At 43.4% G+C, this 15,956-nt stretch overlaps 1 protein-coding gene across 13 annotated transcripts in view; it reads right to left on the bottom strand.

The window, feature by feature from the left end:
• The window catches only part of LOC109562158 (uncharacterized), a 446,088-nt gene that overhangs the window by 312,287 nt on the left and 117,845 nt on the right, over positions 1-15,956 (bottom strand). The window contains exon 6 of one of the 13 annotated variants that reach the window (XM_070792112.1): positions 2,550-3,133. The exons of 10 other annotated variants lie outside the window; for them this stretch is intronic. In XM_070792112.1, the coding sequence (XP_070648213.1) occupies positions 3,112-3,133 (22 nt within the window). In that variant the 3' untranslated portion in view covers positions 2,550-3,111. 2 more of the 13 variants (XM_070792118.1, XM_070792117.1) reach the window with 2 other exon arrangements.

Here is a 15,956-nt window from a genome sequence, read left to right as displayed (position 1 = left end):
GCATGCACCCTCTTTCATCCTAGCATCTAAACCACTACAGAAATGTGTCTCAGAGCCATCCCCAGTGACTCACAGTCCCCATGACAGGATCTCTGTGAGGACTTGACAGTTTCTCCTTTGAAATCGCCTTCCAAAAACTAATTAGCCCTCAGTCTCCTAGTGAACTCATCTCTCTTCTTTGCAACTCTGTGTGGACTCTCTATTTCCTTCTCTTGCCTCTGTCTTTGTCCTTCTGAGCCTTTACAACCAACCGAGATCTGAGCCAAGGGACGAGGTTAATTACTTGGCTTTTGCATGACACTTGCTTCATCAAGGCGTGGGGCAAGCCCCTATTTTCACAAAAGGCCCAAGGCATCTCATGATGCTCCTGCTTCCCCTTCTTGGATCCTAAGGAGATAGTAGTTGTCTACCAACCCAAGCTTAATTGAACCTCTAATTCAAGCTTGGCTTTCCAGCTGCCTCCCTCTCCCCAAGCCTGCACATCTGGAATCATTCACAAAGTGGTGGTTGAAATTTCCACTAATTCACATGGAATGCTAGGGAAGGAGGCCACTGGGAGGCCCTCGGCTTTCCCAAGGTCCCAGGCAAGTTGTTCTATCCTAAGAAACGCATGCTTCCACAAACATCCAAGAACATGCCCACTGCAGGCAGAGCATGAACCAGGGCACTTCCCAGGGGCAGCCCAGCTCTGGATGTGGTGGCCCTGACGCAGGTGCAGACATCACAGAGCCTGGACTGACGTGCGGCACCTCCAAATCCTTATGCTAAAACCCTAAAGCTGGATGTGACTGTATCTGAAGATAAGATCCTTAGGAGGTAATGAAGGTTAAATGAAACCATAGGGTGGGGCCCTAATCCAACAGGACTGCAGCCTTCTAAGAAGAGGAAGAGAGCTCTCAATCTCTGTCTCCCCCAGCCATGTGAGGACATAACCAGAAGGCAGCCATCTATAAGCCAGGAAGAGTTCTCACTGGAAACCAACCATGCTGGCACCTTGATCTTGGACTTCCTAGCATTCAGAGATGTGAGAAATAAATGTTTTTGTTGTTTAAGTCACCCAGCCTGTGATATTTAATTATGGCAGCCTGAGCTAATTAACAAAAACAGCAAGTTCTCCTGTACCTATCCAGTCACTGTGGTTCACAAGAAAAACCAGGAATCCAGGCCCTTACCTTCCTCATCTGACCAGAGAGGGTAAAAAAGTCAGGGACTGCAGCAAGGTAACTGGGAGAAACACATGTGAAAACTGACCCATTCATTCACCAATAAGCATTTATGGAATGACTACTGTGCGCAATTATAAACACTTTAAAATACAATATATTCATATTTATTTATAAACACAGGAAAGATCTGGCAAGATAGGCATTAAATGGATAGTGTCATCGTCCTTGGGGTGGTGGCTGGGGGAAGGGACATGGAGGATGAAGAGGGACTCTTAACAATGTAAAATTGTTTTAATTGTTCATCTTATAAAAGAGAATCACAAGAGGTTGCAAATATCTGCTGAATGAGGAAGAAAGGCAGGATGCAAGGCCTAGTGGGTCCATGTTTCCTGTTGGATAGGCAGTCCTACTCCCCAGGGCTTTTCTCTGGGGCCTGGGGGTGTAATGGCTTTGACAGTTCTCAGGGCTTGTCTGTTTTATTGATGGCTGCATCCCTAGAACCCAGCAAGCTGTTTCTGGCACATAAATAAAGGGCCCCGCACTGGCTGCTTGGGTGCATCAGCAGCCAGAGTCTCACAGGAAAGTTCTGTGGAGATTCTAACCCTAGCCAGGAGACTGAGTCGAAGCCTCAGGAAATATCTGGGATGATGTCTGTGGAATAAGGCCAGGGTGTGGAGCAAATGGAGATTCTGCAAAACAGAAGCTGAGATGGTTCAAGGTGGCGCATGCTCCAGGAGAAAAGTCAGAGAGACCAGAGTTCTGGAAGTAGAGTTTAACAGCCCAGCCCTTTCATGGGACACTAATGTCCCTGACAAGCAAGCACTCACCCTGTGCCATCAGACCACCAAGGCCCACAGGTTCCCATGTGCTCCTACAGAGACCCTGCCCTCCCAAACATGTTGGAGTCTAGAACAGAAACGGCTTGTCGCGATACCACAGTGGGCTCAGGCCAGCCTGAAGGTGCAGAGCACAGGCTCTAGCTCTGTGCTGCCTGGAGTCAGATCCCGGCTCCATCAACTAACTGAAGTTAGCTGACTGACTAACTTCTGTGCTCAAGTGTCCCCACGTGTAAAACAAGAATGTTGCCCAAGTAAGTACCTTTCTCTATGGAAAACACTTAGAATGGTGCCTGGTCTTGGGAGAGGGGCAGGGGGTGAGTAAAACTCAGATTGGTCTGAAGGTAGCCAAGTGAAGTCACGTAACTTCACTCGTACAGAACCCATCATCCCAACTCTGAAAAATCAGCTGCATTAAAATCTACATTTGATACATCGCTGTGATGGTCTTTAGAGGTGTTAACTTGGTTAGACTCGATGACAAGGATAGAAAAGGGCAGAGGCCAGTGTGTGGTGCGCACACCCCACCCCCCCACCCCCGCAACAATTTAGTCACTAAGGTAAGTAATTTTTGTGAAGGCATTTTACAGATGTGATCAAAGGCTCCATTCCGTTGACATCAAGGAGGGATGATTATCCTCAAAGGGTCCAGCCTAATCAGGTGATCCCTTAAAAGGGACTGAGCTTTTTGTGGAGAAAAAGACTTCAACAGCAGCTAGATCTACAGTTGCTTTGCTGGATTTTCCTTTTACAGCTGCCTGTGGGCCACAGCTTCCACCCTGCCCATGGGGGTCCAGCTGGCTTCTCATCTTGCCTTCTTGATGGCTTTCCCTACAAGTTTGGGGCTCACACAGCCAACCTGCACAATTACATAAGCCTTGTAATATATCTATTAGAACAGACATCTCCTACTGGGTTATGCTTCTCTGGTTGAGTCCTGGCTGATATAATCACTTCCCACAGAGTAAACCTGGGGATGTAATGAACCACTTCCCATTTTCCATATCAAGCACTGTTGAGAATCAAGAGGCTGAATGTGAGCACCAGAATGCAGTTGGTTCTTTTTATTCATAGGAGTTCGGTTCCAGACAGTGATCATGAACGCTGAATTAGGAAAGCAAGCCATGGTTCCTAAGGGAAAGAGATGGTTAGGTTCCTGTGAGCCTCTTCATATTTCATCAACTGATCAATATGTTCTTTGTTTTATGTGTGCTTCTCTTTAAAACCTTATTTAATATGTACAATTGATTAACAGTGAACTCATGGCCAACAGCACTGCAACTCATGCCTGAAGGAAGTTTATCTGACACACCTATCTTCTCCAAAAGGCATACTGCAGTCTTCTTGCACTTAGCAACACTAGCTGGCACTTCCAGAGTGTCCTGGGGGTCTATTTTACACAGCATAATCACAAAGAAAAAAACACCAAAGATGTGAAAAATGTGGCACAAAACAGAATGTGAAAAGGACACGTTTACCGCACAAGAGCTGAAAAGAAGGCAAAGCGTCATCTTGTTCCACCTCCACTGGGAACATTCACATCAGGGGACCCTCTGTTCTCCACTCTGAGCATGTCCCAAATAACCACAAAAGCATGACCAGCATTGATTTGGGGTTGCAAATTTTAGTGAGTAGGTGAAACTGAAACTACCATATCTGTGAATAATAAGAATTTTCTCTCCTTTCAAACCCTTAAAAGTATGTTTGTTGTTTGTTTTCTCTTCCACTCCAGGCATGAATTTCTCAGGCTTGAATCCACCTTCATCCTCACACACTCTTGTATTTTGTCCTCATTTTCTGCCCTCGCAAGCCATGCTGAACGTTCTCTTCTTCCTGCCCTAAGAACGGCAGAAAGACCAGACCTGAGGCTGTGCCATGATCAAGGCAAGAGGTGGCCGACAAGATCTGGGTGAAGACAGAGACAGTGAAGACAGAAAAAGTCAGGGGAGGTGGACTTTCCCTGGTAAATACTGAGGGGCCTGGGGCTTAGGAAGAAGACAGTGGTTTCTAATTTCATAAATCCAGCACGTACTGAGGAGCTGTGCTTGAGATTCAGAGTGAAATGCTGTATGTCTCTGATGGAAGGGAATGAGTTCTGTTTTGGACCCCATTAAGTTTGAAGTGCCCACAGCATCCGGACAGTGCGTGTTATCAATCAGCACTCTCAGCTGCAGAGACAAGAAAGCAACTCTGCCTAATTCAAGTAGATAAGGGAATTACTAAAGGATACCTGGCTATTCACAGAATTACCAGACGATCGAGGGAACAGACTGGCGCCTCTGCAGCCAGGAGCAGGCATTAAATTCATTCCTGACCTACTCTAGTGAGAAACCCCTTGCTGAAACCACTGGAAAGAGATTATAGTTCAGAGCTCTGACTCAGGGCTCTGCTTTCAGGGCACTGTTGAATTTTGAGGGTGGCTGCCACTGCCAACTTCAAAAGGCTGGTTTCTGTACAGACTCTGTTTCTGATCAGAGTCGGGGCACATACATCTCACAAGTGGGTCCTAGATCACCTGCCTGTAGTTTAGCTAGCAGGCTGGGGTCAGGGGATGGTGGTTAGTCTCTGGAGGAGGAAATGGGTCCTGCCTCATAAGGTGGGAGATTCCCTGCACAGAAGAATAATGCTCAGATGGTGGGCAGCCAATTAGAATAACAAATGCTTGCTGCAAGAGAGTCAGAAAGGATCAAATGCAAACAGTAATAACAGCTCCCACTTTTAAGCCCTTACTCTATGTCAGGTGCTACATAAAATGGTTCACATGCATTTACAGAGTTTTAAACTACTCAAAGTTTTAAGTGGGTATAAAGAAGAGAGTCAGGGAGGGCAGAGCAATTTACTAGGGTAGCCAAACATTTCAGGTGTGCCCAGGATTGAGGGGTTTCCTAGTGAGGAATCTCAGTGCTATCACGAGGGAGATCTCAGTGAAACCCAAGCAGGACATCAGTCTAGTCTGGTCAGACAGATGTGGGTTCACATTCTGGCTTGTGTACCCAGGAAAAGTGATTTAACTTCTTGGAATCTTGGTTTCCACATTTATAAATGGGTATAAAAAAAAGTATCTACCTCATAAAACTACTGTGAAGCACTGGAGATACGCAGTCTCCAGTGAAGGACTACTTATATGCAGAGTATATCATGCAAAAGTCCAGGCTGGATGAAGCACAAGCTGAAATCAAGACTGCCAGGAGAAATATCAATAACCTCAGATACGCAGATGACACCACCCTTATGGCAGAAAGCGAAGAACTAAAGAGTTTCTTGATGAAAGTGAAAGAGAGTGAAAAATCTGGCTTAAAATTCAACATTCAGAAAACTAAGATCATGGCATCTGGTCCCTCACTTCAAATAGATGGGGAATAGATGGGGAAACAATGGAAACAGTGACAAACTTTATTTTGAGGGGGCTCCAAAATCACTGCAGATGGTGACTGCAGCCATGAAATTAAGACACTTGCTCCTTGGAAGACAAGCTATGACCAACCTAGACAGCATATAAAAACCAGAGACATTACTTTGCCAACAAAGGTCCATCTAGTCAAGGCTATGGTTTTTCCAGTAGTCATGTATGGATGTGAGAGTTGGACCATAAAGAAAGCTGAGTGGCGAAGAATTGATGCTTTTGAACTGTGGTGTTGGAGAAGACTCTTGAGAGCCCCTTGGACTGCAAGGAGATCCATCCAGTCCATCCTAAAGGAGATCAGTCCTGAATATTCACTGGAAGGACTGATGTTGAAGCTGGAACTCTAATACTTGGCCACCTGATGCGAAAAACTGACTCACTGGAAAAGACCCTGATGCTGGAAAAGACTGAAGGCACAAGGAGAAGGGGAGACGGAGGATGAGGTGGTTGGATGGTATCACTGACTTGATGGACATGAGTTTGAGTAAGCTCCGGGATTTGGTGATATACAGGGAAGCCTGGCATGCTGCAGTCCGCAGGGTCGCAAAAAAGTCGGAAACGACTGAGCGACTGAACTGACTGAACTGAAAGACTGGAGATGATATGAACAAAATCCTTAGTGCATTACCAAGTATATATTAAGGTTACACACACAAAAATAGACATTCTTCTTAATAACTCCCAGAGAATCTGACATTGTCTACATCACAAGAACCAACATTCTATTCCAGGACTGAACATCTCCAAGCTGTGTAGTATTTTACATTCCTAAGCATTCATTGCATCCCCATACAGATGGCATTTGAAGCTATTGGAGAACAAAGGAAAGAGGGCAGACCAGTGTTAGCACTATCAGCTATCCTAACATTTAATGCAGACAGAAGAGGCAAAGAGGAAGAAAAACAGATTACAGATGGGGAGATGCTTTTGTGAAAGTAGAATAATTATAAAAGTCAGCAGTGGTAAATCTGGTCCAATACTGTAGAGAAATCAGTAGGTTAGAAACACATTACTGTTCCAATCAGGCAAAAAAGGTTAAAAAGAGAAAGTTGAGGGATGTTGACTTTCAGCCATGATGGGGCAATAGAGATTGACTTACTCTACTTTCAATCACCAGAAAAACACACAAAATCTATCAGACAGTTTTCAGGCACTAAACAACAAAAAGCACAAAAAATAATGATGCCCTGAGAAAAGGGAAACAAAGAGAGTTAATCCTAAAGGTGTCCCGCTCACTGTCTGGAGAGCATTTCCAGGCTGCAATGCAGGAAGGGCTAATGAAGCATGTGGGACAACCCCCAGAGGCCCAAACTGGGGCCAGGAGAAGTTCATGTTACAAATATCAAGAATGGAAAGAACTCCTAATACCAAGAGCATCAGGTATGTCCTCAGGAGGTACTGCTTCAATACTGAGCCCCAGTGAGCTTCAACAAGATGTTGGTAAACTTCTTAAAGGATCAGACACTAAATATTTTAGGCTATGGGCCATACAGGCTCTCCCACAACCACCCAGTTCTGCTGCTGGAGCATAAAATATGTCAACATAAAACATGCCACAGATAATATGTCAACAAATGGGTGTGGCCGTGTTCCCAAAGAATTTTATTTCCCAAAAGAGGCAACTGGTTTGTGAGCCACAGTTTGCCAACCCCTGGCTGACACTAACAGTTGTTCTGGAGTCACCCTAGCAAAACTGAAAAACACAGCTCAGAAATATCAAATTAATCCCAAGGACCTTAACAGTACCCCAGAACAACAAAGACCAACAACATTTATACGAGTGCAAAAAGTTTCAGCACTGAAGATTATTCACAATATCTGGAATCCAATAAAAAGAGGACTAGTTATACAAAAAAGTTAAAATAAAGCCCATAACGAGAACACACACACAAAAAACAGACATATGATAAAAATAGCACACGAAAACATTAAAACAATATTGTAACTTTACAAGCTCAAGAAAGTTAAAGGAAAACAGAAGCAAGGAGAGACATGAAAGATATAAAGATAGCAAAAAGGTTTCAAGTTAAATTTCTATAGATGAAAAATACAATGTAATATGTAAGATACAATGGATGGTTAACACCAGATTACACATAGCAGGGGAGAAAAAAAAGATTAATGAATTTAAAGAGATAGCAACAAAAGTCATCCAAGATGAAATACTGACGAGGGAAAAAACTCATTGCAGAAAAAGAAAACAAAGAGAGTCATCACTGAGCCGCTGAGTACATGAAGTCGACTATTATACATTGTTAATGGAATCCAAGAAAATAGAGGACACAAGTAGAGGGATAAAAATGTATTTGGAAAAAATAATGGCTCAAAATTTTCCAAACTTACTGAAACCTATAAAATGCAGTAAGCTCAACACATCTCAAATATAAGAAACATAAAGATGACCACACCGAGGTATAGCATAATCACACTGCTTATAACTAGTGATGAAGAGAAAAATTTTGAATGGCTAGAAAAGACAAAGGAGTCTAAAGATTGACAGCACGCTTCAGAAACAATGCAGCCCAGAAAACAGTAATATCTTTTAAAGACTAAGGAAAACCAAGTGTTAACCTAGAATGCTACACTCAGCAAAACTATTTCTCAAAAACAAAGGTCAAAGAAAGACATTTTAAAGCAAAGAAAAAATTCATCATGAACAGACCACCACGATGAGAAAAATTAAAGCAAGTTTTTCAGACAGAGGATTAATGACAGGGAATGCAAAATCGGGTTTACACAAAGGAATGGCGGGCACCAGAAGTGAGAAACATGTAGGAAAATGTAAAATACTTCTTTCTTACTTTAAAAAGACTCCTTACAGGAGAAACAACTGTTTAAAGGAAATATGTTTAGCAACGATGCTTTGATGGGTTCACAGGACATGTAGAAACAAAACGAATGATAACAATAGCACAGTGGGAAGAAGAGGGAAAAAGTGGAAATGAACCATTTAAGATCCTTATACTGAACCTGAAGTGGTAGGATATTCCTTCAAAGACTATGGTTAAAGATGTATTCTGTAAACTCTATGGGAACCTCTAAAAATAAAAATAGGTATAGTCAACTAACCCAATAAAGGAGATAAAATGGAATCATATCAACTGCAAATTGGCACAAAGGATCTTTTTAAGGTGTCAGAAATATTCTAGAAATAGACTGTGATGATGGTTGCACAACTCTGTAAACTTACTAAAAATCACTCAGCTGTATGTCTAAAATGGGTAAATTTATGGCATGTAAATTGCTAAAGTAAATTTCTAAAAAATTAAGAACTTACTAAAAAAAAAAAAAAAACAGAAAAGAAAAATCAAAACAAAAATCAGATGGCACCAATAAAAAACAAATAGCAATATGATAGATTTTAAAACATGTTAAAAAGTAGAGCCATCTAAACAATTCTGACAATGAAAAAGTTGAAGGATTACACTATCTGATTTCATCCCTGGTGTCTCAAGAGGGTAAAGAATCCACCTGCAATGTGGGAGACCTAGGTTCGATCCCTGGGTTGGGAAGATCCTCTGGAGAAGGTAACAGCTATCCACTCCAGTATTCTCACCTGGAGAATTCCATGGACAGAGGAGCCCAGTAGGCTAGTCCATGGGGTCACAAAGGGTCAGACACAACTGAGCGACCTTCATGTAAAGCTCCAGAAATTATGACAGTGTGTTATGGGCATAAAGACAGCCACACAAATAAATGAAACAGAATGGAATCCAGACATACATACATGTATTTATGGTCAACTGATTTTCAAGTAAGTTGTCAAACCAATGCAATGAGGAAAAACCAACCCTTCACCAAACAGTACTGAAGCCAGTAGATACTCTTACAGGAGTAACAAATAAATAAACAAGCAAACATTGAAAAAACTTTGCTTCACACCACAAAAAAAGTTTAATTCAAAACCAATCAAAGCCTTCAATGTAAAAGCATTTAAAATTATTAAACCTCTAGAATAAAAGCATAGGGTAAAATCTAAGTGAACTGTGTGAGGCAAAAAATTTTTAAATATGGTATGAACTATAAAAGAAAAAGATTATAATTTGTATTTCATCAAAATTAAACATTTTTACTCTTCAAATTACACTGTTAGCAAAAAGCTACATAGTGGTAAAAAAATATCTGCAAAGCACACATCTGATAAAAGACATGTACAGAGAGTATATGATGAACTCTTACAACACAGAAAGGAGAAATAACCCTGATAAAAATAAAATGGCAGAAGACATATTTCACCAAAGAACAGATACTGATGGCCAGTCAACACAGTAGCTACCACTACAAACTCATTTGAATAACTAAAATTGAAAAGACTGGCAGTATCAAATGTTGACAAGGATGTAGGAGCAATTGGATGTCCCACACATTGCTGATGGGGACAAAATGGCATGGCCACTTTACAACACAGTTTGGTAGTTTCTTATAAACTAAACATATACTTGGTATATGACCCCAAAATCCATCTCCTATGTATTTACCCAAGAGAAATCAAACATATATCTGCAAAAAAGACTTATATGTCAACTCTCAAAGCAACTTTAAGTGTAACAGCCAAACACTAGAGACCACTTAAGTGTCCGTCAGTGGTAACTACTTAGCCATTAAAATGAATGAACCACCAAAGCATAAATGAATCAAAGTATCATGGTAAGTGAAAGAAGCCAGACACACAGAAACCATATACTACGTGATTTCATTTACGTGACGGTCTAGAAAAGGCAAAATTACAGTGATAAAAAGCAAGTCAGTAGTTGCCAGGGGCCGGAGGAGAGGTCAGGGATTAACTGCAAACAGGAATGAGAGATCTCTCTGGGGTGACAGAAATGCTTTACATCATGATTGGGGTAGTGGTTCTGAGTGCACAGGTGTGTGCTAAGTCGCTTCAGTCATGTCTGACCCTTTGTGACCCTATGGACTGTAGCCCACCAGGCTCCTCTGTCGATGGGATTCTCCAGGCAAGAATACTGCAGTGGGTTGCCATGCCCTGCTCTAGGGCATCTTCCCAGCCCAAGGATCGAACCCACATCTCTTATGTCTCCTGCACTGTCAGGCGGGTTCCTTACCACTACTGTCCCCTGGGAAATCCAGGGTAGCAGTTACAAGATTTTATGTACTTATCTAAACTCATTGACTTGTACACTTAAAATTGGTTTTATTGTATTAAATTATTTCTCAAAGAACAAACAGAAAAAATACACTGAAATCAGTATTTAGACTCAAGCACTGTAAAGGCCATCCACTAGGGAAAACATTCAATCTTCTATATTAAAACCATCCTTTAAAATATTTATTTTGGTTTCTATTTTATAGTATAGAATGTGTACACTAGCATATGTATACACAGTTGACCCTTGAACAAGGCAAAGGTTAGGGGTTCCAACTCCCATGTAGTAGAAAATCCTTGTATACTTTACAGTTGGCCCTCCACATCTGCGGGGCTTCCTAGGTGGCACTAGTGGTGAAGAGCCTGCCTGGCAGTGCTGCAGACCCAAGAGATGTGGGTTCGGTTCCTGGGCCAGGAAGATCCCATGGAAGAGGACACAGCAACTCACTTTAGTATCCTTACCTGGAGAATTCCATGAACAGAGAAGCCTGGTGGACTGTAGTCCATAGGGTCACACAGAGTCAGACACAACCGGCACAGCTCGGCATGCACATATCCGTAGATTCAACCAGCCACAGATCAGGCAGTATGTGGTTTGTTTATTGAAAAATATCTGCAAGTAAGGAGACCTCCACAGTTCAAATCCATGCTGTTCAAGAGTCAACTGTAATTTACAAGTGAATATTCATACACTGAGGCACACGTTCCATTTTTTTTTTTTCACTGATAGGGACGAACCATCTAAAACATGTGGAGACCTCCCAATTGGTTGTTGTTGCAAGCCTGGAAGGGCAGCTTCAATGAGGTGGGGAGAAGTGGAAACTATATTGTAATGGTTACTGAGAAGTGAGGATAATAAGCAAACTTTTCTTTAAAGACAGAGTGGGAGAAAGGATACATACAGCTCCAAGTAGAGAGGAGAGGTGAAGAAAGGTGACGACTTGTAGGATGGGTCATGTTAACATAGGTTTGAAGGGAAGAGTCAGAAAAGAGAAATCATTAATAAAGCGGGGGAGAGAGAAGAAAACATATATTGTAGATAAAATACCCAGTTTGCAGGAGGAGATGGTTCTGGAGCCTCAGTAAAGAGTCATGAGAAAGTTGTGAAGGCTGTCTTTCTGTAATAATTGATTACACAAGGTCTTCAGTGCAAGAAAAAGAGGCACTTCAGTGCAAGGCAGAAGAGGCATCTGGTGTAATCAGCATGGGCAACAGTGTCAGAAGTGACCAGATGCAGACACACACAAAAACGAGCAGCTGGGAGAAGGCAGCTGAGTGACCATCATCAAGCTATTTTTACAGTGGTGGTAGCCACCCCACACTCACATTTCCAACATAACCTTGAGATGGTTGACAGGAGTCAGCCGCCCAGACTCAGCCACTGAAGGCAATGTCTCTCTATGCCTCCTCTGGCAAACACAGCTCAGGAAGTGGAAGCTGGTAGGGACTTAAGTAGAAACTGGTAAACTGATATCTTACCTCTGGGCCCCTTTGTAATTCATCCACCACCCACAAGACCTTGGGCCAAGATTCCCATTTTGGCCTCAGATACTAATTTTGGACCAACTGGTCAGTGCTCAGCTGGGCGTGGTGGCTGTGTGGGTGGGGACCACCGGGTAGTGGAGGAAGTGGGGCTGGTGAATCAGGCGGGCGCCCGGCTTCAGCATGGCCTGACTCACCCCAGACCATGGGAATGGGCACTCTGGGGCCAGTGGCGCCATCTCTGAGCAGCGCCAGGGCTGTCAGTGCATCATTAGTGGTTGCGAGTGCTTGCCCAGCACTTCTCACAAGGTGGCCTCAGGGCCTGCCCACATGCCATCTGGGTAATTACGTCCTATTTACCTTCCTGCAGATCCAGATGAACAAGCACTTCACTTCCTGACTTAACCTCTGTGTGCCGCCCTGAGTGATACGGTGAGTTTAAAAATCGTTCTTCTTTTCAACCTGATCAACCCTCTTCCCTCACGCTTCATGCTGGAGGATTCAGTAGGCTTAGATGTAGGGTCTCTGACCACCTTGTCTTCGTTTGTCAGTTGCAAACTGATTTCCCAGAGAAATCCAGACAGCCCCTACTGCCAGAGTGGACACTTGACACAGGACGGTTCCTCACGTGTCCCTCCCTTCCGACCTCTAGTTAAGTCGGCTTCTTCACTCTGATGAAACAATCCTCCTTCACTTTTCAACTGATGTGGTTCAGTTGGTGTCAGTTCTACCCCCAATACCAGGCTGGCTTACCAGAACACTGTAATCTCTTGGCCATAGTGATTGGTTCTGAGAGTTTTGTGGACCACTTAGGAGAGAATCATTCCCTGCTGCGGCTACTGAGAGCATAGAATATAGGCCAAAAGTTACCGGCAGCGTTTTTTTCTTTTTTAAGATGACTGTTATGTGCCAAGAACTGCCTTAAGTGTCTTTATGTGTACTGTCTCACCAACTTCCCACATCAACCCCGTAAACTATAAGTTCTATTATATGAGGCAGCATAGTTTGGGAATCAATAGTACTAATTCTGGAACCAGATTACCTGGATTTAACTTCTGGTTCCATCATTTGCTAGTTGTGTAACAGGTAAGTTATTTAAACTTTCTGCGCCTCAGTTTCCTCATCTGTAAAATGGGGCTTCTAATGGCACCTACCTCACAGGTTGTTGTGAAAATCAGTGAATTTATTTACACAGGGTACTGGGAAGAACACAAGGCAGAAGAGCAAGTGCTCAAAATTTCAGCCATCCCTATCACTATCACCATCATCCTCGTGTCCCATTTAAAGACAAGGAAACTAAGGCACAGAGATGTTAAGAAATATATCTACAGCTGTGCAACTAGTCGGTGATGGCCTGAGGATTTGAATCAAGACTGCTTCTAGCTCTAGAGATGGTGTTCTATTTATTTATTTAGCCACGCCACACAGCCTGTGGGATCTTAGTTCCCCAACCAGGGATCAAACCCACGCCCCTGCAGTGGAAGAGTAGAGTCCTAACAACCAGACCGCCAGGGAATTCCTGATGTGTTCATAACCATGAAACAGTACTTCCTGTGCCCAAGGACATCACCTTGGTCTGCAGAAAACAGAGGTAACACACATAAAGCACAGCTGAGTGGAAAAGAAGGCAAAACAAGAGTCGTGAGGTATTTCCAGGGCCCCTTGAACCAGCTGTCTTAGACTGTACAGCTGCTGTAACAAAAATGCCATAGACTAGGCAGCATATAAACAACAAATCTGTCACAGCTCTAGAAGCTGGCAAGTCCAAGATCAAGGTGCTGGCAAACTCAGTATCTGGCGAATGTCACCTCACTGTGTCCTCATATGGTGGAAGGAATGAAAGAGCTCTACTGGAAAAAAAAAAAAAAGAGCTCTACTGGAGTCTCTTTATAAAAAAGGCACGAGTATCATGCATGAAGGCTGCACTAGTCTCATTCATGAGGGCTCCACTCTAAGGACCAAATCATCTCCCAAAGGCCCCCACTTCTTCTTAATACCATCATCACCTTGGGGGATAGGGGTGTTGTAACATACAAATCTTTCAGGGACATAAACATTCAGTCTGGTGCTTGTCAGCACCAGACAAGCCAGGAATCCAACCTCCCTTTGGAGTTTTCAATACACAGCAAAATCCCTCTACCTCAGCCCAGTTTGTCCCTTGCAGTTGAAATCCCTTATAAACTTCACTGAAATAGCAATTCAAAGCTCACCCGCAAGACTGTCTTCATGTGCTGAGCCTGAATGACCCCAAAAGAAGAGAAAACACTGCCTTGATAGAAACTGCTTTAGGGTTACCACATCAGAGCTGTCTATTTGTTCGGTCATTCATTCATTCCTTTCAAGCATCCTCCACGGATGGAATGACGTTAGTTGCCAAGACATTCTGAGTGGACTAGGCATAATGAATTTCCGCATCAAAATATCAACAGTGTTCCCACAAGTATATTAATTAGGTCCAGCTCCAGCCTCAAGTACAGTCTCAATTCCCCTTCTGTCAGAACAGAAGTCTCTGGAATCTTTCAATCTATGCCAGATCTTTTCTGAGCTCTGCATATCTACTGCTATAGCTGGACTCCGGCCTGTCTTTAAATGCAAAAGGTAATGGGGAATTTCTACACAGACTAAATTATTCATCTCCATCGAACAACATAAGCAGCATTCAACCTCCATCTCTGGACACAGTCTTTCCAGATCAAAATATTCGATCAAGGTCCAAACAGGAAACGCAGATGCCAAACAGGTGACTTAGAAGGTAGGGGTCAAAGCCTTCCAGCCAGCAAGGTGAGTTGTGTCCTTCTGTGCATCAGAGCTGCACACAGAGAACCCTTGAGGGCTGGGATTACTTTTGATTTTTAAATCACAAGCGTCATAGAAAATATACAATGAATAACCCAATGATTCCTTGGAGAGTTCATTGCTCTCCCCGTCTCCTTTGATTCCCCTGCCTCCTCTCCACATCCTTTGAACTCCTAAAAGGACACTTTGAAGGCCTGTCATAAAGCAGTTTTTCATTCATGCTTTGCTCTTTGATGATCTTGCTGTTTGTCTGAATTGCAGCGTCCACAGGATGTCGGCCGGGCGAGCTGAAAGCCAATACTGACGGGGAAGGGCCAAGTGAGGATGAGTCTGAGCGGTGCTCATCTGTAAGAAGAAACAGGAAAGGAGGAAAGAGCCAGACAGGAAGGACCCAAACAGGATTTCTGGTCTCTCTTGCAGGTCTTATCCTTCAGAGTGGCCTCCTATGAGAGAGGCCTAGAGCACTGGAGCCTAGCGACAGCTGCCAGCCTGCAGGTTTTTACAAGTGTTCCTCCTGCTCCAGCCTCAAATGCGAGAGCCCTCTGCTTACCCCAGACTGCACTAAGCCAGCTCCCACTTGATGAGGATGATGGGCTTTGATTTTTCCCAACCTCTTCCAATGTCCCTAGTGCAAGATTCCTTTCATTTCAAGGCTAGCAAGACACCATGAGGTGGGAAAAGAAGAGAGAGAGGTAGCCAGGCAGGTCTGCAGACACACACCTTCTTTCACTTTGCCCACTGACTCAGCAGTTGAGAACTAAGACTCTTATAAATGACTCTTAAGAATCCTAAAATACTCAATAATAACCAGTGGCCCTCAAAGCAGCAGCCCTGGCCTGGGGATGGTAACTATGATGAGGGCAGACAGAGCTTTCTGTGAACCTAAGCGTTCTGAGATCCAAAGGGAAAAGAAACCACTCCCTTTCATGATGCAGGGAGTTTGATTCATGTGAAGGAAGTGGCTGGGGATGGGGGTGGGGGGGTTGGGGCACGGGTGTGGAGGTAAAACTCTTCATTCAGCTTTAAACAGTCAAAACATTAGAACTCATCACTCCAGAGGCATATGTGCAGTGTCAGAGGGGAGGGTAAAGACCTCACTCACTCTCAAGTGTTTAGTGAGTGCCTACCACATCCCAGGAGGACAAGAGTGAGCCAAACAGACAGATCTC

Source organism: Bos indicus, chromosome 7 (assembly GCF_029378745.1).
Source record: "Bos indicus isolate NIAB-ARS_2022 breed Sahiwal x Tharparkar chromosome 7, NIAB-ARS_B.indTharparkar_mat_pri_1.0, whole genome shotgun sequence".
Taxonomy (NCBI): Eukaryota; Metazoa; Chordata; class Mammalia; order Artiodactyla; family Bovidae; genus Bos; species Bos indicus.
Note: the sequence above shows the minus strand (reverse complement) of the source record. Positions and strands in the feature narration are given on the sequence as shown.